The following is a 25,793-nucleotide window of genomic DNA, read 5'->3' as shown; positions in this document are numbered from 1 at the left end:
GATCACTGAGTCCAACCCCCCTGCGAAAGCAGCTCCTTGGCCCAGGTTGCACAGGTAGGTGTCTTGAATGTCTCCAGAGAAGGAGACCACCACCTCTCTGTGCAGCTGTGCCAGTGCTCCATCACTGCACTGTGAAGAAGTCCCCATGCATGTTTGTGCGGAACTTCCTATGCCTCAGTTTGTGTCCATTTGCCCTCGTCCTGTCGCCGTGCATGGAGAAGAGTCCAGCCTCGCCCCTTTGTCATGGCACTAAGGCACAGAGTTTAGTGACAGGACTCAGGCTGACAGATGGACGCTACTCTCTGCAAGCCCTTTCCCAATCCAGACGATTCCACAATTCAAGCCTCCCTGGTCACTAGAGCTGTGTACGAAGGGACGATAGCCGCTGTAAGGGAGCAACGAGGGCGGCATCGCGGCTCCCCGCTGCTCCCGCCCGCCCCCCAGGGGAGCGCTTCAAAAGCGCGGGCACGCCGCACCCCGCTCCCCCCTCCCCAGCGCCGGGCGGCACTTGGCCTCACCGGCTTGCCGTAGCGCCGCCGCCGGCGCGCTGCCTCCCGCTCGCTCCTCCGTGACTTCCGTGCAGGCGGCGCGGCGATGGCGCAGCACGGCCCGAGCGTCACGCTGTCCCTCACGCTGCCCATCACCTGCCACATCTGCCTGGGGAAGGTAACGGCCCCGTGGCGGCCGCTGCCTGGCTCTCTCCGCCAGCACGCTGCTGGGTGGGGGGTGGGGGGAGGAAGACGGCCGCTCGGAGGTCGGCCGCGCTCTCTGCGAACAGAGGGGCGATCCCGTCTGGGGGTGGGAGGGGTCCTGGGCCCCGCGCCGAGGGGCTGCTGGCACCGTGCGGGTGGGGGGAGCCCTGCGGGATGTCCTTGGGTGCCGTGAGGGCCCCGAGACGCCGTCCCCCGCCCCGCCCCTCCATACAGACACACATGCACGCTCGAAAACCGGAGTGCGGGCTCAGTGCTTTCGGAGTGAAGTTTTCTGAGGTTTTGTCTTCTGATAGCTGCTGCGAGACGTGGAGCAGCTTAGGCTGTACTGCAGACTTGTGTTGGAGGGCGGTGTGAGGCCGAGTGGGACAAAGGAGAGGTGTTGGGAGCCGGTGAGGTGGAGGAGTTCAGTGAAATTACAGCTTTCGGAGGAAAAAGTTGTGATTTCCTGACCCGAAGAGGTCTCTGTCATCTCTCAGGAGTCAGAGAGCTGTTGAGTCGTTTGGCCCTGGAAGCCCCTGGAGCTGACTCTGCTTCTCACATTGCTGTCTTGCTCCCCATTCCTCTTTTTTTTTCATGTTTTTCTTGCATCCCGAAGCAGACCTCTTAAAATACATGCAATCACAAGTGAAGAAGTAGCCTTTGTGTTTGCACTGTGGTATTTACCACCCGCTTTCTTCCTGCCCAGTTGAGGCCTGCTTGCCCAATAGCCAGAGAAAAGGAGCATTTGATGCATGCAGCAGGTATAGCACTGGTAGTGACAGTAGTTAGACACCTCCCTTTATTCAGCTGTCCTACTTAGAATGCACCGCTTCTAGCAACCACATGTACCTATTTCTTGGCTTTTCGTTGGAGGCCAAGCAAGGCAGGAATGCAGTCCTGTTATCTTTCCAATTGTGTTTTTAATACAAAGGGAGGAGAACACAAGTTAGCTGTGTGTAATGCAGAGTGGATGCTCCTTGAGAAGGATTTACAGCCTGATTGGGGGTGATTTCCAACATAATCTAAATACATTTAAATTTTGTTAATGCACTCATTCATATTTTGTTATAAACCCACTCACTCATTTCAAGACGTTGCTTCTTTCTACCTCATCACATCCAGAATTGGCAGAGAGTCGATGTAGCTGAATTTGTACTGGAAGAGATTTCCATGCTTTTCTTGATACCTTGCACTGAGGTAATACGTTAAAATTATGTAAGTGACTCCACTGATGACATCTGTACTGAAGACTTTTGGATGCTTCCTTTTTCAGATGCGTTAAGTTTTGCCAAAGTTGTCTGCTGTGGCTTTCCTTTTTATTTTATTATAAATACTTGTCTCCAGCTTGAAACATCACAGAAAAGTGTGAGAAAAAGCTCTTTTTAAGAGTAACATTAGAGGGGAAAAAAGGGCTATTTAGTTTAAAATAAGAGGGAAACCTTACCATATTGTAGGGTAGAAAATGAAGCTGAGGGTTGACAGGTTCTGATACTTCTGTATTTTATAACATGGGCTTCAAATGGAACGTAAAGCCCAACCTGCAGTCAGAACATAGCTCTTGATATCTGCAGAACTTGTAGGGGGTTGGTTGTAGAACAGAAACTTTACTGTGTATAGCAGTAAGGGGATAAAAAGATGTTAAGTAGAAAATCCTTCAGTATTGTCATCCACAGTTCAAGCTACTTTAAGGTCCAGAAGAGCCTTCAGTATGACATAAATGTATACAGGATTTGATTTTGATCCATGTAAGAATCGTATTGTGTGGGGAGGAAAAAAGAGAACAATACTCAAATTCTCCTTGGCTAGTCAAGCCTTCACAAATAAGCTGTAAGTCTTTCCACTCATTGCGGTCAATTAAGGAACTGAAACTGTTATATTCAGGTAAAATGTTTTTTAGTAACTTGTGTCATGATCCCCCACCCCCAGGCTTTGTCCCAGGCTCAGGGACTTCATGAAGGGAAGTGACACCCCCAGCCTTTGTGTTTCCTCATTACATTTCAGCAGCAGCTCCTGCTACTGTTGCATGGATTGCTTTGTGCAGCTCTGAGCTAACACAGGTATAAACCTCAGCCCTGAAATGGAATGTGTAAATGTATAAATCAGGAGCACTGTCCTCTAGAGAGTAATAATACACTTACTATTTTGCTGGAGTTGTAGAGTCAGTGTTCACTTGCAAGAAGAATACATCCATGTCAGGTCTGGGGTAACTGAGGGTCTCTTGCTCCCCTGGGAGGAGACCTACACTCTTGAAACATGTTCTCCTCTTTGGACTATTATGTTATTCTGTGTATCGGAGCCATCCGTTAACTATGCATATTATGTCTGCTTCTGGATGAGAAAGAAGAGCAACCAGAAAAAAAGTTTTTCTTGCAGCTGATGGTGAGTTCTTTTTTTCTGGTAAAGAAAGTAGTAAATAACAAGGTGTATTTTTAACATAATATATTATCGAAATATTTAAGTTTTTACAAAGCACTGCTATGCTAATGCTAGCATTGATCGCAAAAAGGCCTCCTTAATTAGAGGTGAGAATGCGCAGATGCTTGCAGAAATCATTTAGTCTCTCTATTCACACCTTCAGTAACCTGAGCTTCTGCTTGTGTATAGGCAGTCCTGAGGCTCCTAGGCTGTCATGTCAGAAGTTTTTAAACTACCAGTAATCCTGTAGTGTGTTATTCGCATAGAAAGCAAAATGGAGAAGGATCTGGTGGATCTGGCTCTTAATTCTGAGATCCTGTTGTATCTCAGTGGTAAAACACTTGGTTTCTAGCTTGTGCAACAGACTGTGTAGGACATTTCTTACCTGTTTTCCAAAGTGGTTATTAGCTGTGCGTTCTGCTTACTTGATTTTCCCTGCCAGCTTGTGATTTCTCCCATCTTAGCTTGACAACTTTACTAATAGAATGAATGAGGAACAGCTTGAGGCAGATGAGAACTTCCTTTGCAGCTGAAAGAATTCTCCTGAACTTTGTCTTCTAAGTGCATAACAGGAGCAGTGCAGCAGATGGAAGTAGGTTCTGCTACCTTTGTGTATCAGAAGAAGTTTATTGGGCAAAGGTAGTGAAGAAGTAATAGCAAACGTTACTTTTACAAAACCTAAACGTAGATACTGATGTCAAGTAATAGAAAAGTCCTCTAAGGTTGTCTAGTCCAACCGTCCACATACCACCAATATTACCTATTACGCAGTGTCTGAGTACTACGTCTGCCCTTTCCTTAAGCACTTTCTGCAACAGTGCTCTACCACTTCCCTGGGCAACCTATTCCAATGCTTAACTACTTTTTTGGAGAATAAATTGTTTAATATCCAATCTGAACCTCCCCTGCTGCAACTTCAGGCCATTCCCTCCTGTCCTATTGCTAGTTACATGGGAGGAGTCCAGCCCTCACCTTGCCACAGCCTCATTTCAGGTAGTTGTGGGAAGTCTCCCATCAGTCTTCTCCAGACTAAACAATTAGTTCCCTCAGCTGTGCCCCTTAAGACTTGTGCTCCAGACCCTTCACCAGCTTTGTTTTCCTTCTTTGGGCATGCTGCAGGGTCTCTATGTCTTTCTTCTAGTGAGTGGCCCCAGACTTAACGCAATACTTGGGGTGCAGCCTTACCAGAGTTGAGTACAGGGGGAAGATAACCTCCACGGTCCTGTTGGCCATACTATTTCTAATACAAGCCAGGGTGCTGTTGGCTTTCTTGGCCACCTTAGCACAATGATGGCTCACATTCAGCCAAGCTTCAGGCAACGCCCTCAGGTCTTTCTCTACTGTTCAGCCATTTGGCTGCTGTGCTTCAAGCTTGTAGGATTGCATGGGTTTGTTGTGACCAAAGTTTGGAACCCAACATTTCATATTGTTGAATTTCATCCCATTGGCCACAGCCCATCAGTCCAACCTGTCTGGGTCCCTCTGTAGGCTTTCCTACCCTCAGGCAGGTGAATGCAGTCCCCCAGTTTGGTGTAATGTACCCGTTTAGTGAGGGTGCACTCAATTCCCACATCCAAATTGTCAGTAAAGGCATGAAACTGGATAGGTCCCAGTATTGACCCACTGGGGAACACTACTCATGACTGGTTGCTGGCTGGTTTTAACTTCATTTGACACCATTCTCTGGCCCCAGATATCCAGATAGATTTTTATTTTTACCCAGCAGAGAGTGTACTTGTCCAAGCCATGGGCTGTCAGCTTCTACAGGGGAATACTGTGGGAGACTGAATTGAGGGCTTTGCTGGAGTCTAGGTAGACTACATCAACAGCCTTTCCCTCCGCCTGGTCATGGAAGTAGGTGAAGTAGTAAAGCAGGAGCTGCTGTTTGTGAAACTTTGCTGGCTGGGCCTGGTCCCCTGGTTTTCTCACAGCTGCTGTGTGATCACACTCAAGGTGATTCTCTTTCATAACTTTCCCTGGCACCTAGGTCAGGCTGACAGATTTGTAGTTCCCCAGATTCTCCTTACAGATCTTAATGATGGGCATCACATGTGCAAGTCTCCAGACATCTGGGACTTCTCTACTTGACCAGGACTGCTGAGGGACAGTGGAAAGCAGCTTAGCAATCACCTCTGCCAGCTCCCTCAGCGCCTCAGGTGGATCCCATGTGGCTCCAAATAGCATGTGGGAATAATGCAAAAGTTTGAGAACTCTATTGTTTTGGTGGGGAGGGAGGATTGTTCTTGAAGGGAGCTGTGTCTGATCTTTAAGTTGTTCCATTCTGTTCTAATGACTAGTAGCAGTACATATCTTGCAGAAGGCTTCATGAATATTTCTGCTCTGTGTTTTTGGGCTTTACCATTTTTAAAAGTATATTTCCATAAAGCTGGTTACATATAGGCTAGAGATAATTGGTGATGCTGATTATTTCAGTGATAGCTCTCAAGGCAAAGTCTTGGTTGTTGCTAGGAGCTCTCATTCCCTTTTGGAAATGAGTAAATGTGTGTGTTTTAGTCTCCCTCTGTGTAGGAATGTGAACTCATTTCACTGGTGTGGTCGGCTGCTCTTCTTGGAGATGGCTTTCACAGTGTGTATTAAAGAACTCACAAGATCGAGGATTGCTAATTTTGCAAAGATGATTGTAGCTGTAGTGCCACCAATAATAGGGAAATTTGGTGCTGTGAGTCAGGAGACCACTTCTAGTCATGCGAAACAGCAGTGTCACTTTCCTCTTGAAGTCTAGACTTGCTTTGAGAGATTGGGGTAGTATATTTTTATATTCTGTTATCTGAAAGTGTTTGTAAGCATTCATAGCATCTTTCTGTTGTTTTTCTTTTCCTTTTCCCCCTCTTCTCCTCCTCCGTGTTGATGCTTAAAGGTCCGTCAGCCAGTAATCTGTGTCAACAATCATGTCTTCTGTTCCATTTGTATTGAAGTCTGGTTGAAGAATAATAATCAGTGTCCAGCTTGCAGGATTCCCATCACACCTGAAAATCCTTGCAAGGAAATTATAGGTAAGGACAACTTGAGGCTTTGAAATAACTTTTTAGTGTTTACTGCTGGAGAAGATACTTTTGGGTCCAAGGATGTCTGGGTTGTTGTTTTTTTTTCCCGTCTAAGCATGATCTTTATGGAAGCATGCATAATAACTATAAGATAAAAATTCCAAGGACAGTGTATAATAATGACTTGATTATTCAAAAGCACCTTCCCACTGCAATTTTTGTTTGGTTGTTTTTTTTGTAATCTTGGGTTGAACGTTAACTGGGTAGAATGAATCTCACTTCAAATATTTTACGTATGTGCTGCAGTTTGACCTAAGAGAAAAGCATCTAGCTGAGAAATAGTGTACTTAAATCCACAGCCTTGGAAGAGTATATGTTCTTTTTAAGTACTGGTTGTTTTTGTGGTTTTGTTTACCATGTCTTTTTTGCTTTGTTTTTAAGAAAATGTCGAAGGTGCTTAAGAAAGACAAAGCTACGAAACTTGAATGAGGATACGAACTTCCTCAGGGCTGAGAAATACTGGAATCTTGACATAAAATATCAACACTGCTATTTGTTTCTAATAGAAAAAGATATCTGAGCAGCCTTTAGAATCATATGCTGTTTTATGCTAAATGAATGTCTCTGTGTTGGGTTTTATTGTGTGCATTTTTCCTTTCTGTTCTGTTTTTGGCCAGTTTACAGTTCACTTTCTTCCTTGTAGCTGATGCAGTGCTGTGTTGTTGATTTAGGATGAGGATGGTACTGACAACATAACAGTGTTTTAGTTCTTGCTCAGCAGTACTTATACTCATAGACTTTCCAGCTTCTTGTGCTGCCTCAGCAGTGAGAAGTTGGGAGTGCACAAGGAGCTGAGAGCGGACAGAGCCAGGACAGCTGACCTAAACTGGCCAAAGGATATCCCATACCATATGGCATCATACTGAACAATAAAACTGGGGTTGCCCTGAGTCCGACTTGCCTGTGTTTGGGAACTGGCTGGGCATCAGGCAGTGGATGATGAGCAGTTGTGTTTTGCATCACTTGTTTTATATATATTTTTCTTATTGCTGTTATTTTTTTTATTGTTTTCTTTTCTGTTCTGTTTAATGGTCTGTTTAACCTCAGTCTGCAGGTTTCTTTTCTTTCTCCTCATTCTCTTTCCCATCCCACTTAAATTTGGAGAATGAGTGAACAACTGCATGGTTCTGAGCTGCCAACTAGGTGAAACTAAAGCAGTCCTTTTGGTGCCCAACATGGGGCTCAAAGAGCTGCAATAATAGATCTGACTAGAACATGTGAGCACCGATTTGTTGCAATATTGATTAGGAAAATCTTTGAGTTCTGTTGTGTAGCACCTTACTTGCTGTATATGGAGTTCTTGTACTGTTCACCATCTTTGGGGGCTGGATTAAGATTATCATTTTGCTGTACTATGTGTAATACTGGCTTATGCTCTGATAAAATTGCCAGTTGTGAGACTTGTGATCTGTTTTTTGTAGTCAGCATTGCCACAAGTTCCATACTTCATTAACCATATTTCAGAAACTATTAACAATACTCATTATTCCTCAGGGAGCCCATCTGTAGTGGATATAAGAAGGACACATTCCTCTATTCCTTCACCCCTCCTTTTCCCCTTCTATTCCAGGCCAGTTACAGTAGATCTGGAGAATTTTGAATATCCTTGGAATGTTCAGACCAGCATGTTCCTATAGCTTTGTCTCCTGATTGTGTTCCAGATGTTGGTTAATGTTAAACAACTATTGACAAATCTTTCCCGGGGGTCTGCCCCTGGGCTGAATAGTTATGAGTGTAGGATGGTATGGGCAGGCACTCTGTTTTGGAACTTCTCTGAACAAGTGCAGGGTCCTGACAAACTGGTAAAAAGTTTGAAAAAGGTGCACTGTCACCCTAGCAATTCAAAGGAGACAATGTGCAGAGTCTGCTTACCGTGCTGCACTTAACACTGCTCTAACCCCTGTGATGGGTTGTGCAGCTGAGCTGGAAAACCAGCCCATGTAGGTATTGGTTGTGCCTGTAGACAAGGCAAAATGATGGATGCCTAAGTCAGCTTATTTAGTAAGGAAGGAAACTCCTACTAAGAAGAGGAAAGAGGAGGAAGTGGATAAGACAGGCTGCTGTGAAGCCAAGCCATCATAAGAGGAGGAAGAGAAGAGGTTATAAATGAGAAAGGAACCACCCAATGCCTGTCCGTACGTGAGCTGTGTGAAAAGATTTCAGCTGTCATCAAGGTGAGCGCATCGTCACCTGTCTGCTGTGAGGCTGGGATAATGGGGCCAGGAGTCCGGATTTAGTGGGCAGCAAAGCCAAGCACCTGAGATCCTTCTCTAGGGAAGGGGACATGGACAAAACAATTAGAAAAGGGGAACAAACCCTCATCCTCTGAAGGTGACTCCCATCAGCACTTTAAGAAAGATTACTCCCGGATTCCCATTCGTCAGCTGATTCATCATCAGGAGAGCCAAGCAGTCACCAGCCAGACTTGCTCACCCTTCAGTAGTCCCATATGGCCATTGCAGAAGTCCAGTGAAGATTGGAGGTTGACAGTGGACTGTCTGGCCTGAACGAAATCATGCCTCTGCTGAGTGCTGATGTGCCAGACGTGCTAGAACTGCAGTATGAACTAGTGGCATACCACTTGGCTGCCTTTGACTCAACTGATATCACCAGTGCATTTTTCTCAGTCCCTTTGGCAGTAGAGTGCAGGCCCCAGTTTGCTTTTGCTTGGAGAGGCATCCAGTACATTGGGAATCAACTGCCCATGGGGTGGAAATGCAGCACTGTCATTTGTTATGGGCTGATCCAGGCTGCACTGGAACAGGGGGAACCCTGTTCTGGGTGTGGCTGAGCATCAGTCAGCAGGTGGTGAACAATTGCATCATGCATCATTTTCTTTCTGTGTTCTTCTATCACTACTATTATTATCCCTTTTCTGTCATATTAAACTCTTTATCTCAAACCATGACTTTTATCTTTTTTTTCGGATTCTCCATTCCAGTGGGAGAGGTGAGTAACCACTGGTGTGGTGCTTAAGATGTCTTCTGGTTAAACCACAACACACTGCCTTAGATTTGTTTCAATAGTGTGGTCTTAAATAAGGCATGAATCTGTCAAAGGTAATACAAAGTTGAAAAAATTAAAATGTTGTCTTCCTGCTGTGAGACAGGATTTTGTCTTCTAAACATCACTAATAGATTCCCTGTCTGAGCTGTTCTGAAAATGAAAAGTTGTAGTTTCCCTTGGTACTAGATTGGTCCAATATTGGCTGTATTTGTAGCTGATAATATGAAAAATGCTTCAAGGTGGGTTGCTGGTATTGAATTGACTGAAAAAGAAATAATAATAGTGTTTCTTTTCTTCTGTGCTGCTTTAGGAGGAACAAGTGAAAGTGATCCTATATTTAGTCCAGCAGTTAGGAAGCATCTACGTAAAACAAGGCTTGAATTGCTCCACAAAGAATATGAGGTAAGCACATGGGAGTGTTGTGACTTTCCATATGAACCACAACTGTTAAATTACTGTTTGCAACTGGCCTTCCTGCTTTGATTCCTGGTGTTTTTAATTTGAGCAGTGCTGTATAGTGAATATACATGGAACTTGGATGCATTAAATTTGCACTTTCTGGCTGAGGCTAAGGGAGAGCGTTTGCTTCTGGTTGGAAAGATCCTGCAGATGTTACTGTGATATTCTGTCTAAGGTAGAGGTAACCAACTACAGCCAGAGGCTGTGGAAATGCAACACCATGATAGTATGGATTTCCTTAATGCATATTGGATGTTGGGTACAAACATTTTCTGAATATTTCCTGTTGCTTGTGGAGACTAAACTTCTTTTTAAAGAATAAACGCCCCTGGAATATTCTGGTGTAGGCTAACTTCATCATTATTGCTTTCTTGTTTTGTGGGTGTGGAGGAATGCTTGGAAGTTTACCTACTCTCAAGCTGGAAAAATATTCTAGGAACAAGGTTAAAAGGTATATAAGGAATATATATATATTTGAGGAATATGCTTAGTTTATCTTCTCAGTTATTGTTTCCTTAGTAGCAGCAGTGTGAAGACCTCACACATTTTTCAAGGAGTCTCATAGCAAGGAGAATGAGAGAAAGGAAACAGACACTGTATGGGGATATGCAGGGGAAGTCTTTATGACAAGTTGGCCTGGAGCTCAGCTTCTTTCATAGAGAAGTGACAAGAAGGAAGTTTCCTTGGTTTCTTTTAAGTCAACTCCAAAATCACCCCAATGGGTATAGAATAACATAAATCTCTTCCAAAGAAAAGAAAAACATCTATTTTAAAAGGGCTGAGTGTTTTTTATTTTTTATTTGGGATTTGTTGGGTGGTTTTTTTGGTTTCTTTGGGGGGATGAGGGTGGTAGAGGTTGATTATTTGTCCAAATGTGTCTTGAATTTATGTAAATGCCATGACATGACCTCCTTTAGTAATCTGAATGTGAGCAATGCAAGTATTTAGTTGGAAAAGAGTAAAGAAGACATTTTCAGAATAAGTTCAGAATAAATTACATACTCTTTAACAGCAGGCTTTTGCTTTTCTTTGGCTCCAGATTGAAACAGCTAATAGTTTAGTTTCTTTTTTTTTTTTCAGTCTTTCCTTAATTATTTCTACCCCTGTGCAGCTGGTGCAGCCTCTTCCAGGCAGTGTTCTGTCCATTTTAAATCTTGAGACTTTCAACATCTGAACTTGCAGTGTTTCAGAATGGCTCTCTCATACTGTTCTCACATAACAGCAAATGAGTCAGCAGAGGACGACCTTAAGAACACTGTACAGGAAATCCTCCCTTCAGAGCGCCCTAATAATAGATTAATGTTGCTGAATGCCTCAGAGCTTTTGGTCTGCCCACCAGTTTGTTCAGGGTCCTCTGTATAGTCAGGGGATTCCCTTCACTAAAACCTTTTCTGTACCTGAGTGTGCAAATTGATTAAAATCCTGCATGGAGCATGATAGATAAGCATGCTTAGGTACATAAGTGAAGGCGTCCATCTGGGCTTGCCAAAGTGCCAGTGGTTCTTAAGTGCTGTGGGAACTTGCCAGCATTATTTAATTAATCTCGCACATTATTTTAATTCCTGTGAATTTCTGACATCTTTAGGATGAAATAGAATCCCTGCAAAAAGAAGTGGAAGAACTGAGAGACAGAAATCTCAATTTACAGATGCAACTGAAATCTCTTCTGGATCCCACAGTACCAGCTTTATGTTGCCAAAATGAAGAAACTAGCCAATCAGCAGATGAAGCAAGTACCAGTGGTCCAGAAACCCCAGAAGAATGGAGCAAAAAGCTGAAAGCTGCCAATGATATATGTGAAAAAGTGATAGATAATGTAGAAAAGTTAAAGGAGGTAATAAATACATCTCTTCATCTGTCTTGAAGTACAATTTTTGTGTTCGTTAAAGGGGTGAGAGCTAGCATGACCTCTGGGTACTTCATAGATCCAGGAAAAAACAGAGAAAAAAATTGAATTCCAGTGGCTGTTGGTGTATTATAGTACCTCCATACAACATTTGCAAGTGTCAGATATTATTGCTTGTTCTAGTGAGCTTTACATGAGGCTCTTCTGCAACTCCTCTGTCACTCTATGCCTGAGTAATTGGATTATAGCAATGCTTGTCACGAGTATTGATGGCCAGATTTTTCAGGCTTGCAATAATCTATATATTACATCTATTTTACAACATTCAATGGCCAAACACAGTACAGTTGGCTGAGACAGATTTTGCACTATTGCCCTCCTTGCTTGCCAATATTTTTGGTGCAATTTGCTGAGACAGGGTAACTTGACCTGTTGACCAAAAATAGGCAAGCTTCAGCATTTTATAACCAGAGAATCCTTTACTGGAATCCTGCAGCTTTCTCATACATCCTGAATGGGATATAATTATGGTATTGCCAAAGGATAGGGGCAGAAAATAGTTTTGTTAAAGTCCATCTAAATAAAACTGTCTTGCAAAATGTACCAAATTGATGGGCACAAGAAAAATCACATCAACCATTGACTGAGAGTGAATTTTCAAGGTTAATTTGAAGAGCAAGGTGGAGAGAACTGTACTTGCATTTATTCAGTATGCTATCTATATTTTTCCCACCAGCAGTGCTGTGGTACTTCCTGCAAAACTGAAGTTTTATGTTGAACAGTTTTTTTTCTTTTCCAAGAATTAGTAGCGTTTGCACTTTCTCTCTGCTTCAAACTCAAGGGTGCACATTATGCCATTGTGTCATTGTTATGTTAGCTGTCAGTGTTAATGGAACATTTCTAGATTTGTGTCTTTGTAATCTGAAGGAAATTCTTGTCCTGACTGAACTAGGTAACTTCTTTGCTTATTAAACACTAAAAATGTGACCAAAAAGTAAACTTGAGTTTTGAAAATTAGCTTTTTCAGTAGTTCAGCTAGTCTTGGACTTCAGCTTCATCAACAGACACAGCTGGCCTTCTGAGAGGATACTTCAGGAGCTTCAGGGTAATTTCTAATTGGCTGAAGGATGTTGCCTGCAAAGAATTCTGGTTTTTTTCCTTAGCATTAAAATGCAGTATCTCTTTTCAGTGGTGACAGAGGTTTATAACTCTTTTTCATAGATAAGATAAAATGAGAATTTAGCTGAGATTGGGGTAGAAAGAATGGTTTGTTTCCGTTTGTGTTTTTTTTTTCCTCCAACATAACTTCAGCCTTAGCAATGAAAGGTTTTTATGGAGTTTCTGATTTTGGTTAAGGATTAGATACAAACAGGGGCTTTAGATGGATTTTAGGGTCCAAGTCAAACCTTTGATGCAGACACGTTTCTTTCAGCCTATTTCATGTTCAGCTACTCAATTCTGGAATATAAAATCACTTGGCTCTTTTTAGACCTCGTAAGACTTGTGAAATAAGAGTGCACTGACCAAGCCCAGTCTTAAGAGCAGAGTCCCCTTTCCCACATAAAACCAATTTGAAGCCAGAACTTCCTTATCCTCTAAAGTACCTCACACATGAGCTTCAAACAGGCATTGCTTCTCAAGTGAGACACGGTCCCTCAGAACATACCACTGCTGTCTGTCTCTAAACCAAAATGAGGGAACAAGTGAGTCACTATTATCCTTTACTGTCCTAGGACAGAGACTCCCAGAGTAGGCACTGTAACTTAGAAGAGAGAGCAATAGGTCATAAGCAGAAAGTGCTTATACAAACTCTGTAATAGAAATATTAGATGGAGCACACTCACTGATGGTGAGCTTATGTGAAGTCATAAATCCTAGATGCTACTGCACGGGGATGTGCCTTGCAGTTCACAGGCTTGGAGGTTAGAGCACCCCCTAGAAGAAGGCGAGGGAGATTGAGTTCTACCTTGACATGTGCCAGCTGGATCCCTATATAGCAAGTCCATACAAGTTGTTTTACCTTCTATTTGGCTGTGCAGGTGAGAGAACTGTCTGGAAAGAGAGAAAGGTCGCAGCCTTGTTATAAAATATTTTGATGCTCCTGGATTCTTATTCATTACATTTGGGATAGCTTTGTGTTTTGTTACTTTTTTAATACACAGTAGAGGAGTTGACACACTAATCCCAAATCTTTGGGCTCACCCTTCCTATTCCTTCTATACAAGAAATCTCTCTTTTTTTTTTTCTTGGACTATTATAGGATTTTTTTTTTTAGTTTTGTTAATTTATTTCCCCTCCATTCCTTTCCTCAGCATCCTCCACTATCTTAGCCTTACCTGAGAAGGTTGCTGGGAATATTTGTACAAGCGTTTAGAGTTTTTTGTCTCTCTTGCACATATTGATGCTTCCAGCAAAGGACATTTCATTCATTAGCCTATTTTCTTAATTCCTTCTTCAGATCTAACTTGAGATTGTACTTCAAGTATTCAGAGGAAGCATTGTCTAAGTGAGGCCATGAATTACAAATCCTGGATTGGTGCAGTTGTCAACATGCAGAGATTGAGTGGGCTATTAAGTACAAAGAGTTCTTTCTACTTGTTAGGATGGTGGCATGCATTGTTCTCAAACACGGCAGCAGGAAAGCTTCTCTTTATATGAAATACCTTGTTAACAAGAGCGTCTGCTGAACTGAGAAGAAGGAATTGACCTCAATTCAAGGAGTGAGAAGAGTTCTGAATCAGGAGTCTTAATCATAAGGTCTTGGAAGAAAGTAAAGAAAGACTGCAAATAGCTTGTCATAATGGGTTTACATCCATAGGACAACTACTTTAAAAACAAGAAACCAGAAAAAAAACGAACAAAGTAATCTTAATCTAATATGGGATGGAGGAAGCTGTTCAACATTAGTTTTGCTGATACCTGCACATTGTAATGTTAATGTACTTAACGTATCTAGTCTTGTGGAAAAAAAACATGGAATTGCCATTAGTACATCTCCTTAATGACTTTCTGTGCTAACTAACATAGCTATGTTTATTTCCCTAGATAGGACACTTGCAGTGTATTTTGGGAATATAAATTAAAAATGTCTGTTCGCTATTCAGTTTTGCAAGCCATTTCCCATGATGATTTTTAAGTGGTGTCCCTGTCTGAAGGCTGTTTCCTGTTTCCACGTTTCTACTTCTGTCTCTTTAAAAAAAAGCAGAAACAGCTTGTTCTATAAATATTAGAAGTCATTTCTGTTTTATTGTATACTTATTTTTTTTCCTTTTCTTTTCCTTAGGCAAATAAGAAACTGAGCATGGAGAACAATAGCCTTTTAAGAGAGAATTTGCGACTAAAAGCTGAAGTTGATAGTAGATCACCCCAAAAGTATGTGAATATTTTAAAAGCTGCTATATTTTATTTATTGACTCTTTAACTGTTGTAGGACCTGAATGTAAAACTCTGATGGTATACATAGAGTTACATATGTGTCACGAGGTAGACTTTGGAGTTTTCATCCTTATAGGCTTGGGTGACAAATGCAACTTGCAGAATAGCAGCAACTCTACAGTAAAAGATTATGTGCTGACCACAAATGTTATTGTTTTCTTTTATCTGTCTAATACTGGAGGACTGGATTTATTGCTAGAATTCTACAGTTAACTTATTTTTTGTCACTGAGAAATTTCATTTAAATCTGGCATATTTATGTCAAAGTAGGTTTGTTACTGGGAGATGAGATTCTGTTTGGTTATATTTGTTTGGTTTGAGGTTTTTTTTCTTCTTTTTGTTGCCTTCAAAGTTTGTTCTGTGAACTTAGACTCCTCGTTTAATGAATGTTCCTGGCAGCTTTTATGTGAGTAAGACCTATAGAATCAGGCTTCTGCAGCGTGAGGACATCATTCCCAGAGCTGATGTCTGCTTGATATTCCTGAGCAGTTAAACATCAACAAGAACCTCAAACGGCAGAAACTTTTTCATGCCAATTACATCTGTGCGTTGATGTCCCTCTCCTACTTTGTGAAGCAAAGTGATCATATTTTTTAAGGTCTTTGAAGGTTGGGAGTAGCATTAGTCAAAGGTTTATATGGTGCTTTTGGGAAAGGGGGCTATGGGGGCCTTCTGCATAATGTCAAAGAAGAGCTCTCTGGATTTTGTTCTAGCTCAGAACTAACTTGCTGAAAGATGAAATTTTTCCTTTATCGAGAACTTCATTGCCAAACTGTTAGCTGTTCAAGGCCCCAGAAAAGCAGATGCATAATCCTTATGCTGTAAATGTATTAAGGTACACTCTACTCTCATGTCCACTAATAAAGGAGATAGAGCACTGTGAAAGGTCTTGGCAATGAAAAGGGATTTAATGGCAAGAAATATCTTTTTCCAGTAAGATTTAAGAGGAAGTTGGTGAGATGGCAAACTTTAAAACAGATGCAGCTAAAGAAATCTTAGAAAAGGTGAGCTAGAAGAGACCAGATCATGTACCTTTATTCTATTTCACTAAGGTCAGATGAATTTCCCAGTGGAAAGAATTTCTGTACTTCTAACATGTTCATGTTTTACCATCCTATTTGTCAGGAAGATGAGATATCTAGGGAGGAAGAACAAGACTGTTGGACACCGGTTACTTTACCATCTTTTGTCTGTGCAACTGAAAAGAATAGTTGATGAGTTTCCTCTTTGCAAGCACAGATACAGCCAAATGTTATTAGAAACTCAACAGAACAGGCCTGTTTTGCAACCCAGATGTCAGCTGGATTTGCCTGTTCATGTCCCTGTTAGAATTCTTTTTAGCCTTTATAATAAATAGTCACATCCTACCTGCATGGAGAAAAGTCCAGCCTCATCCCTTTGCCTCCTGTACCTCAGGTATTTATAGACATGGATCATATCCCCTCTGAGTCTTCTTTTTTCAAGACTGAACAAACCCAGGTCCTTTCCTCATAAGAGAAGTGCTCCAGACCCTTTATTATCTTTGTGGCTCCCCTCTGGGCTCTATTGAGGAGACAGTATTTTTTATGTGTCCTGTCTGTACCCATTCAGACCTTATTTTCTGAACTGAATTAATCCGACTCCTATAGATGCGTGACTTAGGAGGAAAAGTAAGCATGGCGTTTCTCTACTCTCAATGATTTTCGTAAGCTGTGATGCTTAAAGATGGATACAAGATTCTAAATGAGGCCTCAGTAGTATTGAGTCAAGCAGAACTCTTGCCTTGATACAACGTTCTTTTATCTTGCAGTATTGTTTTTATTGCTTCATTTTATCTGACGCTTCTAGCATGAATGGCTAGTGCTGGTTCTGCAAAGTAGCTACTGAAAAAGTCATACTGCTACTTCTTGTTGTATTTCTACTACAGTGTGTGGAACTTGACCCACTTACTGGCTTTCCTCAGGTGGATGTTTTGATGTTTATGTCAAACTTTTAAGTAATCGCTTTGAATTCCAGTCCCATGGCAGGAAGTCTCTACCATCTTTGTGTTGCTGGCTGATTTTATAAATGAGTTCTCTTTGATCCTTGTGGTCATTAGTCTAGTCAGTATTGAGACCAGACTAAGGGAGAACTTTGATACGCAATATTGAGGTCTTTAAACTAAGCTTTACATGCTGAACAGTGATTGCAATAACTTACCTTACTTATGAAATCAGAATTAGGAACCCAACATCACTGTAATTGAACTGTTCTTGTGCAGGTAGACTGTTTTGCTAATGCAGTCGTTTTTGGTGTACTTTATTCACAATTTTTCCTGTGGTAAGTTTTGGGAAAAGTTTCTGAGTTGTACTTCATTACTGTTCAAAACAGCTATTGAATTAGATAGTCATAATTTCACATCATGGCCATTCTTTCATTTGTCATATTTCTTAGTGAGCTTTGAATTGCTAGATATGGTTTCATGCTTAAACAACTAGTTAACTAATTAACTAAAACTTGAATCTAATTGTTTGAGGAAGGATCTGTCATTATTCAGTCCCCATTACCCAAATGTAATGCAGCTTAAGAATGCTGAAGCTGAATAGCGCAACTAAAATCATTTCAATAGGCTTTGCTTCACAGCAAGTAAAATACTGATAGCAAATGAATGATCCCTTTGTAACATAGGCTCTACATCTGAGACATCACAGGGAAAATTAGGAAAATCAGTTAGCCTTCTTCAGTGATCAGCAGAAATGTTTCCTTTTATCATAATCTTGAGTTTCGTTTCTACTTTGATCATATCCATTATACAAAAAATACAGCAATGTTAGATATTCACACAATTTTCAGTTATGTGTATTGGTTCAATTTCTTGGTTTTGTTTTCTTTTCTGTTCCTGAAACATTTTTGCATATAGATTCTCAGACACAGAATTTAATTTTTGAGCAAAACAGCTGGGAAGGCAGAGACTCTCACCAAACCATTACATAGCTGGGTTATAAACCTGAAAAGCAAATAGAGATAAGTTTCTTGGTCTGATTCTTATCAGAGATCTTTGTTAGTCACTCATTTCTCAGGCAAATCAGGCAGTTTGGTAGTTGCTTGCTTGCTCTTTACTTCTTCTTTCTCCCAAAGATTTGTCTCTTTTTTTTCTGGTACAAAGTGGTACAGAATAGGAGAACTAAAACTTAAGTTTGCAGGATGATAAAGCCCTGCTACTTCCAACTCTACTTAAAATAGAAAACTCTTAGGTCAATTGGCAAAGCACAGTGGAATCTAAAAGCATTTTTGGCAAAGGAACGTTTGCTTTTTACCTGAAGGAAAATAACTAGCAAGTCCATCTGCTCCAGGGTACAGAGCATTTTATGAATGGTTACATTCAAATTAGCTTGTATCAGACTCTTAGTCTTCCTAGGATTCTTTTTCCTAAATATTTAATTTCTTCTGCCAGTTAAAATCCCAGTATGAAAAACGTGCTGAAAATCGTTGTATTGTCTGTTTTTTTGTTGTTTTTTTTTTTTTCTGTTTGGTTTGGTTTGTTTTTTTAACTCTTACCCAAGTGTTATTGTTTATGTCGTGTCTTAGGATATCTGCACACTGAAATAAAAGGCTTTTGACTTTTTAAGTCATTCTGTGTAACATTCACTTTTTATTCAATTCAGATACTTCCACTCATGCCAGGCTATTCAATTCAGCTTGTATGTAACTGAGCCTACCAATAAGCTTCTAGTAACCTGCATCTGGGGTGCAGCTATCTTCTTGAATAGAAAGCTGGGCTACTTTCTCAATCTCTCAGCAAGCTGACTGTCCCAGAGGAGTGGCTATTTTCAAAGAACTTCTTGTTCTACAAGCTTAGAAAATAAGCTATAGCAAATGTTCCTCATGCTTCCTTAAAGGAGGAGGCATTGCATACCTTCTTCTGTCAGCCAATCTTTTTTCTTGCAAAATGGAAAGCAGTAGTAGATGATACCTAGGGCTTTTAATTCAGCAGAACTAAATTCTATTGTTGGTGCATTTTTCTAGCTTAAGATCTGAAATAAAGAAGGATACTCAAGGTCTCTCCCCTTCCCTACTTTTTGCTTGCTAGGGAGAAGCTGCCTTCTAACAGGCCTGTGATGGTCAGTGGTCACAGATATGTGAAAATAAAACCCTAAAGGTGAATTCAGGAAACTTACAGATAATGAGGGAGGAAACAACTGAAGAATCTTAATTTTTTTTTTAAATGAGGAGAGAGACTGCTAAAGTTTGCAAACTGTTCCTAAATGGCTAAAAGAAAATAATAAAAATTTTCAGGTGCATTCAAACATAGTAAAGGGAGGCAGCTTTGGGATAATGAAATACAATTGCACAAACACTGTACTTATGTTAGTTCTTGTTCACTGTAGATGAGTGAACTGCTAAGTTTTTTACTGATGGCGTAAAAATACTTCTAGGACAAAACTCTGGCTGAGGAAAGGTCCTGAAATACAGGGTTTATACATACAGGGTGCTTATCTAGGTATCCAGTGTTACCTCAGACACTAAACATCTCCAGTACATCTATCCACAGCTGGCAGTTGTGATACAGGACCTATAGAAAAATCTCAGTCCTTCCAGAGAGATAACTGGAGCCAGCAGTTATTTAAAAGACATTTGACCATTTAAAATATCACTAGGTGTCAGTTGTGGAAGGTCTAAATTCTTACTGAAATGTATTTACACTGAATGGCCCTTAGCTTCTCTGGTCTTTCAGTTTATTATAGAAAGGATGTGCATCACGTAATGCATTAAGAGTTAAAGAGTTAATGCTCCAGCTCTGTGGAATTGTGATGTGGAATGCCAATACCAAAAATCATAAAACCATGGCACTGAAACAGATGTAGTGTGATACAAATGGACTGCTTAAGAGAGACAGCTAAAGAACAGCTCCCCAGCACTGAAAATTCTTGGTCCATGCAGGAGAACGTGAAAAGGGTTCGTTGTCATGTGTGCTGAATGCTTGAACTTCTACTGATGGATGTCTTATCTTGTTCCCAAGTGTGAAATGATTCAGATACTTTGGGGAAAATAATTTATCTAAGGTGTCAGGCCAAATTTTCATTTATTTTCATGCAGCTCTTCTATATTATGTTATTATTACCAAGATGCAGCTTGGTCTGTGGCACAGCTCAGTGTACATTTGAGGGGAAAAGAAGAGGAAATTGTTTAGAGTGGTTTCAGTTAGGGGATGGGGAGGGTTCTGGCTTCCTTAGGCAAAATGTGCCTTTTAAGCTGTGAGCTGACCTGCCAGATCAGTTGCTAGAACACCTCTGTCATCCTCTTATCTGGAGTAGTTGGTTTAAATATGTGTGTTGTAATGTTGCTCTTAAAAATCTGTGTCCTTGAAAAGCTTGGGAAATAAATGCACTGAGGTCTCTAAGCAGGAGCAAGAAGGCATCTACTGCTTTGGTGTTTAACTGCAGAGGTTTGTATTCAGTATGTCAGATGCTCCATTTCTTAAAACCAAAATTCCCAAGCACATCCCTCTACAACAATTAACTTATTAGTGATGCTATTTGGCTTTGAACAGCATGCTGTATTTTTTTTTAACCTGAAGACACTTGTTATAAAAGTTGCACTTGAGAATACAGAACTTCCTCTTCGTAAGCAAATCTCAGGCTGTCACTAATGCTGTTTGCATTAAATAAACATATTACACCATTCTTCCATTAAAAAGGAGTTGCCAGGTATTCATATAAGTGTAAACATGTTTAATTTTTATGTCGAAGTATGTGTTACAGCAAACCCCAGAAAATCCTGCTTATTCTGCATGATAATTTTTCTCTGTCTCACTTGGATCTTAAACTAATGATGTATTTTTATATCCTTTATTAAGCAGTATATAGAGTTGATTTCTGCATGAGGAAGTCTTAGAGAAAGGTAAAACAAATACTTTCAGATGTTGCTCAGACTCTGCCATGCTGTAGAGACTATCTCAATACTTTGAAACAACCTCTGAGTTCTTCTTACTGAAAGGGGAAATAAACCAAAACGTATTGCGTGTGATGATGCTTATTTCATTGTAACCTTCTATTTGCCTGGGAATATAAGTAAAGCACTGCTGAACTCTGCTTTTATCTGGTTTCATGTGGAGAAAGAAGAAAGTCTTGTACCATTTTTCTCCCTTTCCCTGTTGAATGAAACCAGAAATGGAAAAACAGCTACCATTAAATCAGAAAACTTGTTGCACATAGAATGAGTAAAAGAGAGATGGGCTGCTTTCATTTTTGTGAAGACTGATAACTGACTAGAGCTAATTTTCGGTAACTTGCCTTGATAGAGTTCCCATCAGGCAAGCTGCTTTGACAGAAAAATTCTTACCATGTCATGTTCTTATTCTAAACAGTGAACTGCTACCTTGCACTTTTATATCTACACAGCAGTGAGTGATATCAAAACTGTGCAGAGTTTAGACTGCTTTGATTTTAGGAGTGGTCTAGTAGCAATGCTGTGAAAGAAATTATATAGGCTGTGGTGCAATCTTTACTACCACTAAGCCCTTTAAATATGCAGAAGTAACTGAACAGTGAAATGCATCATTAGATCTGATCACTCATGCCCAGCTTGTTCAGGGTTTGTGATGGCCCTTGTTCCTTTCTCCACTTCATAATTTGACCACATTGCGGTTGTCAGCGTAGAACAGTCTCCTGCTTCTTTGTACTGAGTTTAGTCCCTTGCTGGAAATACATTTATGGATATTTCACCAGCTTCATCATGGGCCACAGGTACACCTCCTTCAAACCTTGTTGGTTTAAACAGTGGGAGCATTTTATGAAAGGGTAAAAAAGTGGAATTAGGAAGTTTGAGGAGAAAATGGAGTGGGAATTGCCTGTGGCTGAATGATTCCAGAGGTGGTACAGACAGGCAAAGAAATGAGGTGGAAACAGTCTTTATGCTGGAAGAATGAATGTAAAGTTGTGCTGTAACACAGATCTGCAAAGTGGAAAGTAAGTAAGCTCGCATACAGATTTGTCATTTCTTTGTGTTATAAAACCACATGTGGCAGAGTTTTAGGGTGGCTGCCAGTCCTTTCCACCATCCTAATAATACTACAACTTTAATTGTTTTACCTTAGGTAAATTGAAAGTCTTGGATGGAGCAAGAAATTCCCTGGTGCCCACCTGTCAGTGACAGGTTAGAATTAGTTGGGGCATATAGCTGAAACCTTCACCTGCCCTCTGGGGAAGGTCAGTCTTGAAAGCTGGTGGAGGATGGGGAAGATAAGTCTGTATCCTTGCAGTTCATAATGTGCTCAAGCTGAAAGCCCCACAAACGCACAGTTGTAACAAACCATGAGTGGCTCTTTTTTTTGTACTGGAGTTGAGGAAGAAATTAGATTGTTGCACTTGTAAAACTAGAAGAAAAAGGACAAAATAGCTATGATGTAAGCAGAAGTACCATCCATGCTATGGCTGTGGAAAATCTCTATATCTAACAAGAACATAATTGAAATGTTCTGCGTAAGTACTTAAACCACCTCAGAGGACTAGTGCAATTTCTGAATTTTATATCGGCATTTTGTATTTGACAAGGTGACATTGTGTAGGAATTGTATTGTAAAACACTGCAGTACTGCAGGAAAATGATTGAATGTAAATATTTCAAGATGTGGACCACTGTTCAAATGTTATCATAAATCTTTGCCATTGTTTTAGGGGATAATTCTTCATGCATATTTGAGTTGAATTGATGGAACCAGCCCCTGGGAGGGTAATCTGCTTGTTATTGCCTTACTACCACTAATAGTTTAATTCTAGCTTCTCAGGTATTCACTGCATCCTATACATTACAGACACCGATATATTTATGTGTTTATTTATTTGGTTTTGCAATTAGCTGAGAACTGAAACTATCGTTTTTGTTTTCATATTAACACAGTAGAAGAGCACCATATATTTTTCCAGCTTAATGTTGTTGGGTTTTTTTCTTCCTTTTTGGCAGGTTTGGCAGGTTTACCATAGCTGCGCTTCAGTCCAAAGTAGAACAGAGCGAACGTGAAATGAACCGTCTAAAAAAGGCACTGGAAAGAAGTGATAAGTATATAGAGGAAATGGAGTGTCAGCTTTTACAGCTGAAAAGTGCAGGTGAAGGAACTCAAACTATAAGTGCTGTTAGTGAGCAAGCACTTTCTGCAGATGCTAAAGGAACCGAGAGCAATGAAGATACTACATGTTTGAAAACCCAGGTTGAGGAGAAGAAAGCTTTGACTACCAGCCAGAGTCCGGACAGTCTTGAACAGCTGGCAGATAGTGGAACATGTTCAAGCTCTTTGAGTCAGGATGGTTCAAATGGTTCAAGCACCCAATGTGTCCCAAAGAAAGAATTATTTCCAGGATGTCAGGGAGTCCATCTGGATGAAAATACTACAAGTATGGATACTTGCTTAGAACAGCAGTGGAATAAAATTGAGGAGTGTACCCCGTATAAGGATGAAGAACTTTATGATCTTCCAGCAACATGCACTCCTTTTCTGTCTCTTAGTCGTCTTCAGTTGAACACTCCCGATGGAAAAGAAAACCCAGAGAAAACATCGACATTCTTGAGAAAACTGAAATTTGAAGAGTTTTGTGACGCTTCAGATGACTGCAGCAAAGGTTCTCGAGAGTGTAACACAAGCAGTGAAAAGAAGCTCAATTGCTTTTCTGTGGGAAAATCAGGTTTTTGGGGCACTGGCCCAACTAGCTTCACGGAGAACTTAGATTTCGATGAATCGGCACAAAATTCTGTCGCTGGTCAGTCAGATGAAACATCAGCAAAGTCCAGTGATAAAACAAGTTCATGCTTGCCTAAAAGGTTACATACTCTCTGCTCTTCTGAAATGAATCGCACAAGAACCTCCAGTGAGGCATCAATGGATGCTGCCTATCTTGATAAAATTTCTGAGTTGGACTCGATGATGTCTGAATCAGACAATAGCAAGAGCCCGTGCTATAATTTTAAGTCCTCTGATCTTGATAATTCTTCGAAGTCAACAGAGGGCTCTAAGCTTCTGGATGAAACCGAGAAGAAACTGGAAAGGATGAATGAGGAACAGAGTATGAAGTGCTCAGAAGCAAGCAATCTATCAGTTGACAGATCTGGATGGAAACCTGCTATGTTTTCCATCTTATCCCCATCTGGACTAGATGTGAATGACCACTTTCCACTATTTACAGGCCAAAATGTAGTGGCTAGTGAAATTAAACCTCCAAACTGTTTATTTCAAAGAGAGTTTTCCCAGAGTCTGTTGTTCAGTAACTCACAGAGGCTGTTTGAGGAACAAAAGTTCGGATCATGCTTTTTAAAGATGTCATCTGACCTGCATAATCAACTTAATCCTCCTTGGGTGCCTTCCTTTATTGCTGAAAAGAAAAATAAAAATGTCAGTCAGTCAGCCAAGAGGAAAATTCAGAGCAGCCTTTCCAGTGCTAGTCCATCAAAAACTACCAAAAACTGATTCTATGTGGAAATCAAATGCGGCCGAAAGTCATCAATCTGCAAATGTTTAATATTTACTGGGTGAACTTGCCATTTTTAATGATTTCCATGCAGTCTGATCCTTCTTTCAAATGACTAAGTGAAAACCGAACATTCCATTGCCCATTACAAGCTCTTTCCTAGGGAAGAACCATTCCAAATTCTCTTCTTTGGCTGGACATTTTGTTTACTTGGAATTTTTATGGTGTGGGTTTTTGTTTTTTCTCTCCTGAATTTTCAAGTTTCATGATCTTCCAGTTGCTAGCACAGTGAATGGCTCCCTTGAGCAGGACAGTTTTAAGTGGTCTTGTCAAATCAGTCATTTCTGTAAGAACTTACTTTAAAGGTTACGTTTTCCTTTCCTAAAGATTACATTTTGTGCGTGAAAGGCAGCTACTGGCTATATATCCTATGGATTCATGAAGTTGATATAAAACAATGTCAGTTTTGCCATAGAACTTGCCTCCAAGAGGAAATCTTGCTGCTCACATTGTTTCATGGCACTGTACTGTACCAAAACTCTTGTTTTAAGTAGGTATAAGGTAGCAGCTTTTTCTTTTCAGGGCTACACTAGTTCAGTTAGAAAACATAGCTTCTTTAACACTGCAAATGTGGCTTGTATTTTTTGAAGTTAAGCACAATTTTTAATTTAGTTCCCAAAAAGTGTTGTTATTCTAAATGTGTTCAGTATGCCTGCGTAGACCATAAAAATGGGTTTGTATGCTAATGACTTGTTTATCTAATGTGCACTGAACATTTTACATTAATACTGTACCATTTTACATTAATACTGCATGCTTTTCTATGTGAATTGAATAAAACATGTTATAAGCACTGTAATCCTTGATGTTGTCTCTCAAATGTAGGATTAGCAGGAAAAGAGAAAAAAAAAGGGAATTGGGAAACTTCTTTTGCATAATTTGGAAGATATCTGAGTTTTGTTAAACGTAAATGTAAGCTTGCTTACAAAAAAAATAAAATTTCCCTTTCTCCTCCTTGTTAGATGTATTACCGTTCTAGTGTCAGCATCAATACAGTTGATGGAAATGACTTTCAGCCTCTCTGGAGGTGACTCTTCCATAAAGTATTGCATAGGTCAACATAATGTGATGGCCTACTACAGGCAGGAGACCTAATTAAGCATCAGAGCAAAATTGGTTTCTTTGCATTATTGTGTCTTAAGGGTTTTTTTGTTTGTTTTTGTTTTGGGGTTTTTTGGGTGTCAGGGGGAGGTGACTGGTTTGGATTTTTGCTTTTTTAAGGGCACATTTAATCGTAAGATTCCATTTTTTCTTTCTGTATAGGCCTCTGATGGCATTTGTTACAAACACAAATCTTTGATTCATCAATACACATGATATGAAAAATCCATACGTTGACTTTTGTCTCCTTGAAGAGAGTGATAGTCACCTGGAAAATTTCAATAGGCTCTGTCTGGCT

The 25,793-nt window shown here is 40.5% G+C and overlaps 1 protein-coding gene across 4 annotated transcripts; it reads left to right on the top strand.

The window, feature by feature from the left end:
- Window positions 1-583: 583 nt before the first annotated feature.
- Window positions 584-25,361, top strand: OBI1 (ORC ubiquitin ligase 1). Of its 4 annotated transcripts, XM_065744064.1 has the most exons (6): window positions 584-666; window positions 5,986-6,121; window positions 9,489-9,580; window positions 11,223-11,471; window positions 14,767-14,855; window positions 22,839-25,361. In XM_065744064.1, exons 1-6 carry the CDS (start codon window positions 595-597, stop codon window positions 24,331-24,333), a joined length of 2,133 nt encoding a protein of 710 aa, XP_065600136.1. In that variant the 5' UTR covers window positions 584-594; the 3' UTR covers window positions 24,334-25,361. The 4 variants fall into 4 exon arrangements, with proteins under 4 accessions (XP_065600136.1, XP_065600139.1, XP_065600138.1 ...); XM_065744067.1 differs by lacking the exons at window positions 584-666; window positions 5,986-6,121 and adding an exon at window positions 10,160-10,233 and having other exon boundaries at window positions 9,562-9,580; XM_065744066.1 differs by lacking the exons at window positions 584-666; window positions 5,986-6,121; window positions 9,489-9,580 and adding an exon at window positions 9,596-10,233.
- The last annotated feature ends 432 nt before the right edge of the window (window positions 25,362-25,793 follow it).

Source organism: Cyrtonyx montezumae, unplaced genomic scaffold (assembly GCF_038088225.1).
Source record: "Cyrtonyx montezumae isolate F1298 unplaced genomic scaffold, pur_monq_1.0 scaffold_3, whole genome shotgun sequence".
Taxonomy (NCBI): Eukaryota; Metazoa; Chordata; class Aves; order Galliformes; family Odontophoridae; genus Cyrtonyx; species Cyrtonyx montezumae.
The sequence above is the reverse complement of the archived record's forward strand: the minus strand, read 5'-3'. Positions and strand labels throughout refer to the sequence as shown.

Coding starts and splice junctions, on each gene's coding strand:
- OBI1 (XM_065744064.1), top strand. CDS start 595: ATGGCGCAGCACGGCCCGAGCGTCACGCTGTCCCTCACGCTGCCCATC. Junction 6,122..9,488: donor TCCTTGCAAGGAAATTATAG/GTAAGGACAACT, acceptor GTGCTGCTTTAG/GAGGAACAAGTGAAAGTGAT. Junction 14,856..22,838: donor GATAGTAGATCACCCCAAAA/GTATGTGAATAT, acceptor CCTTTTTGGCAG/GTTTGGCAGGTTTACCATAG.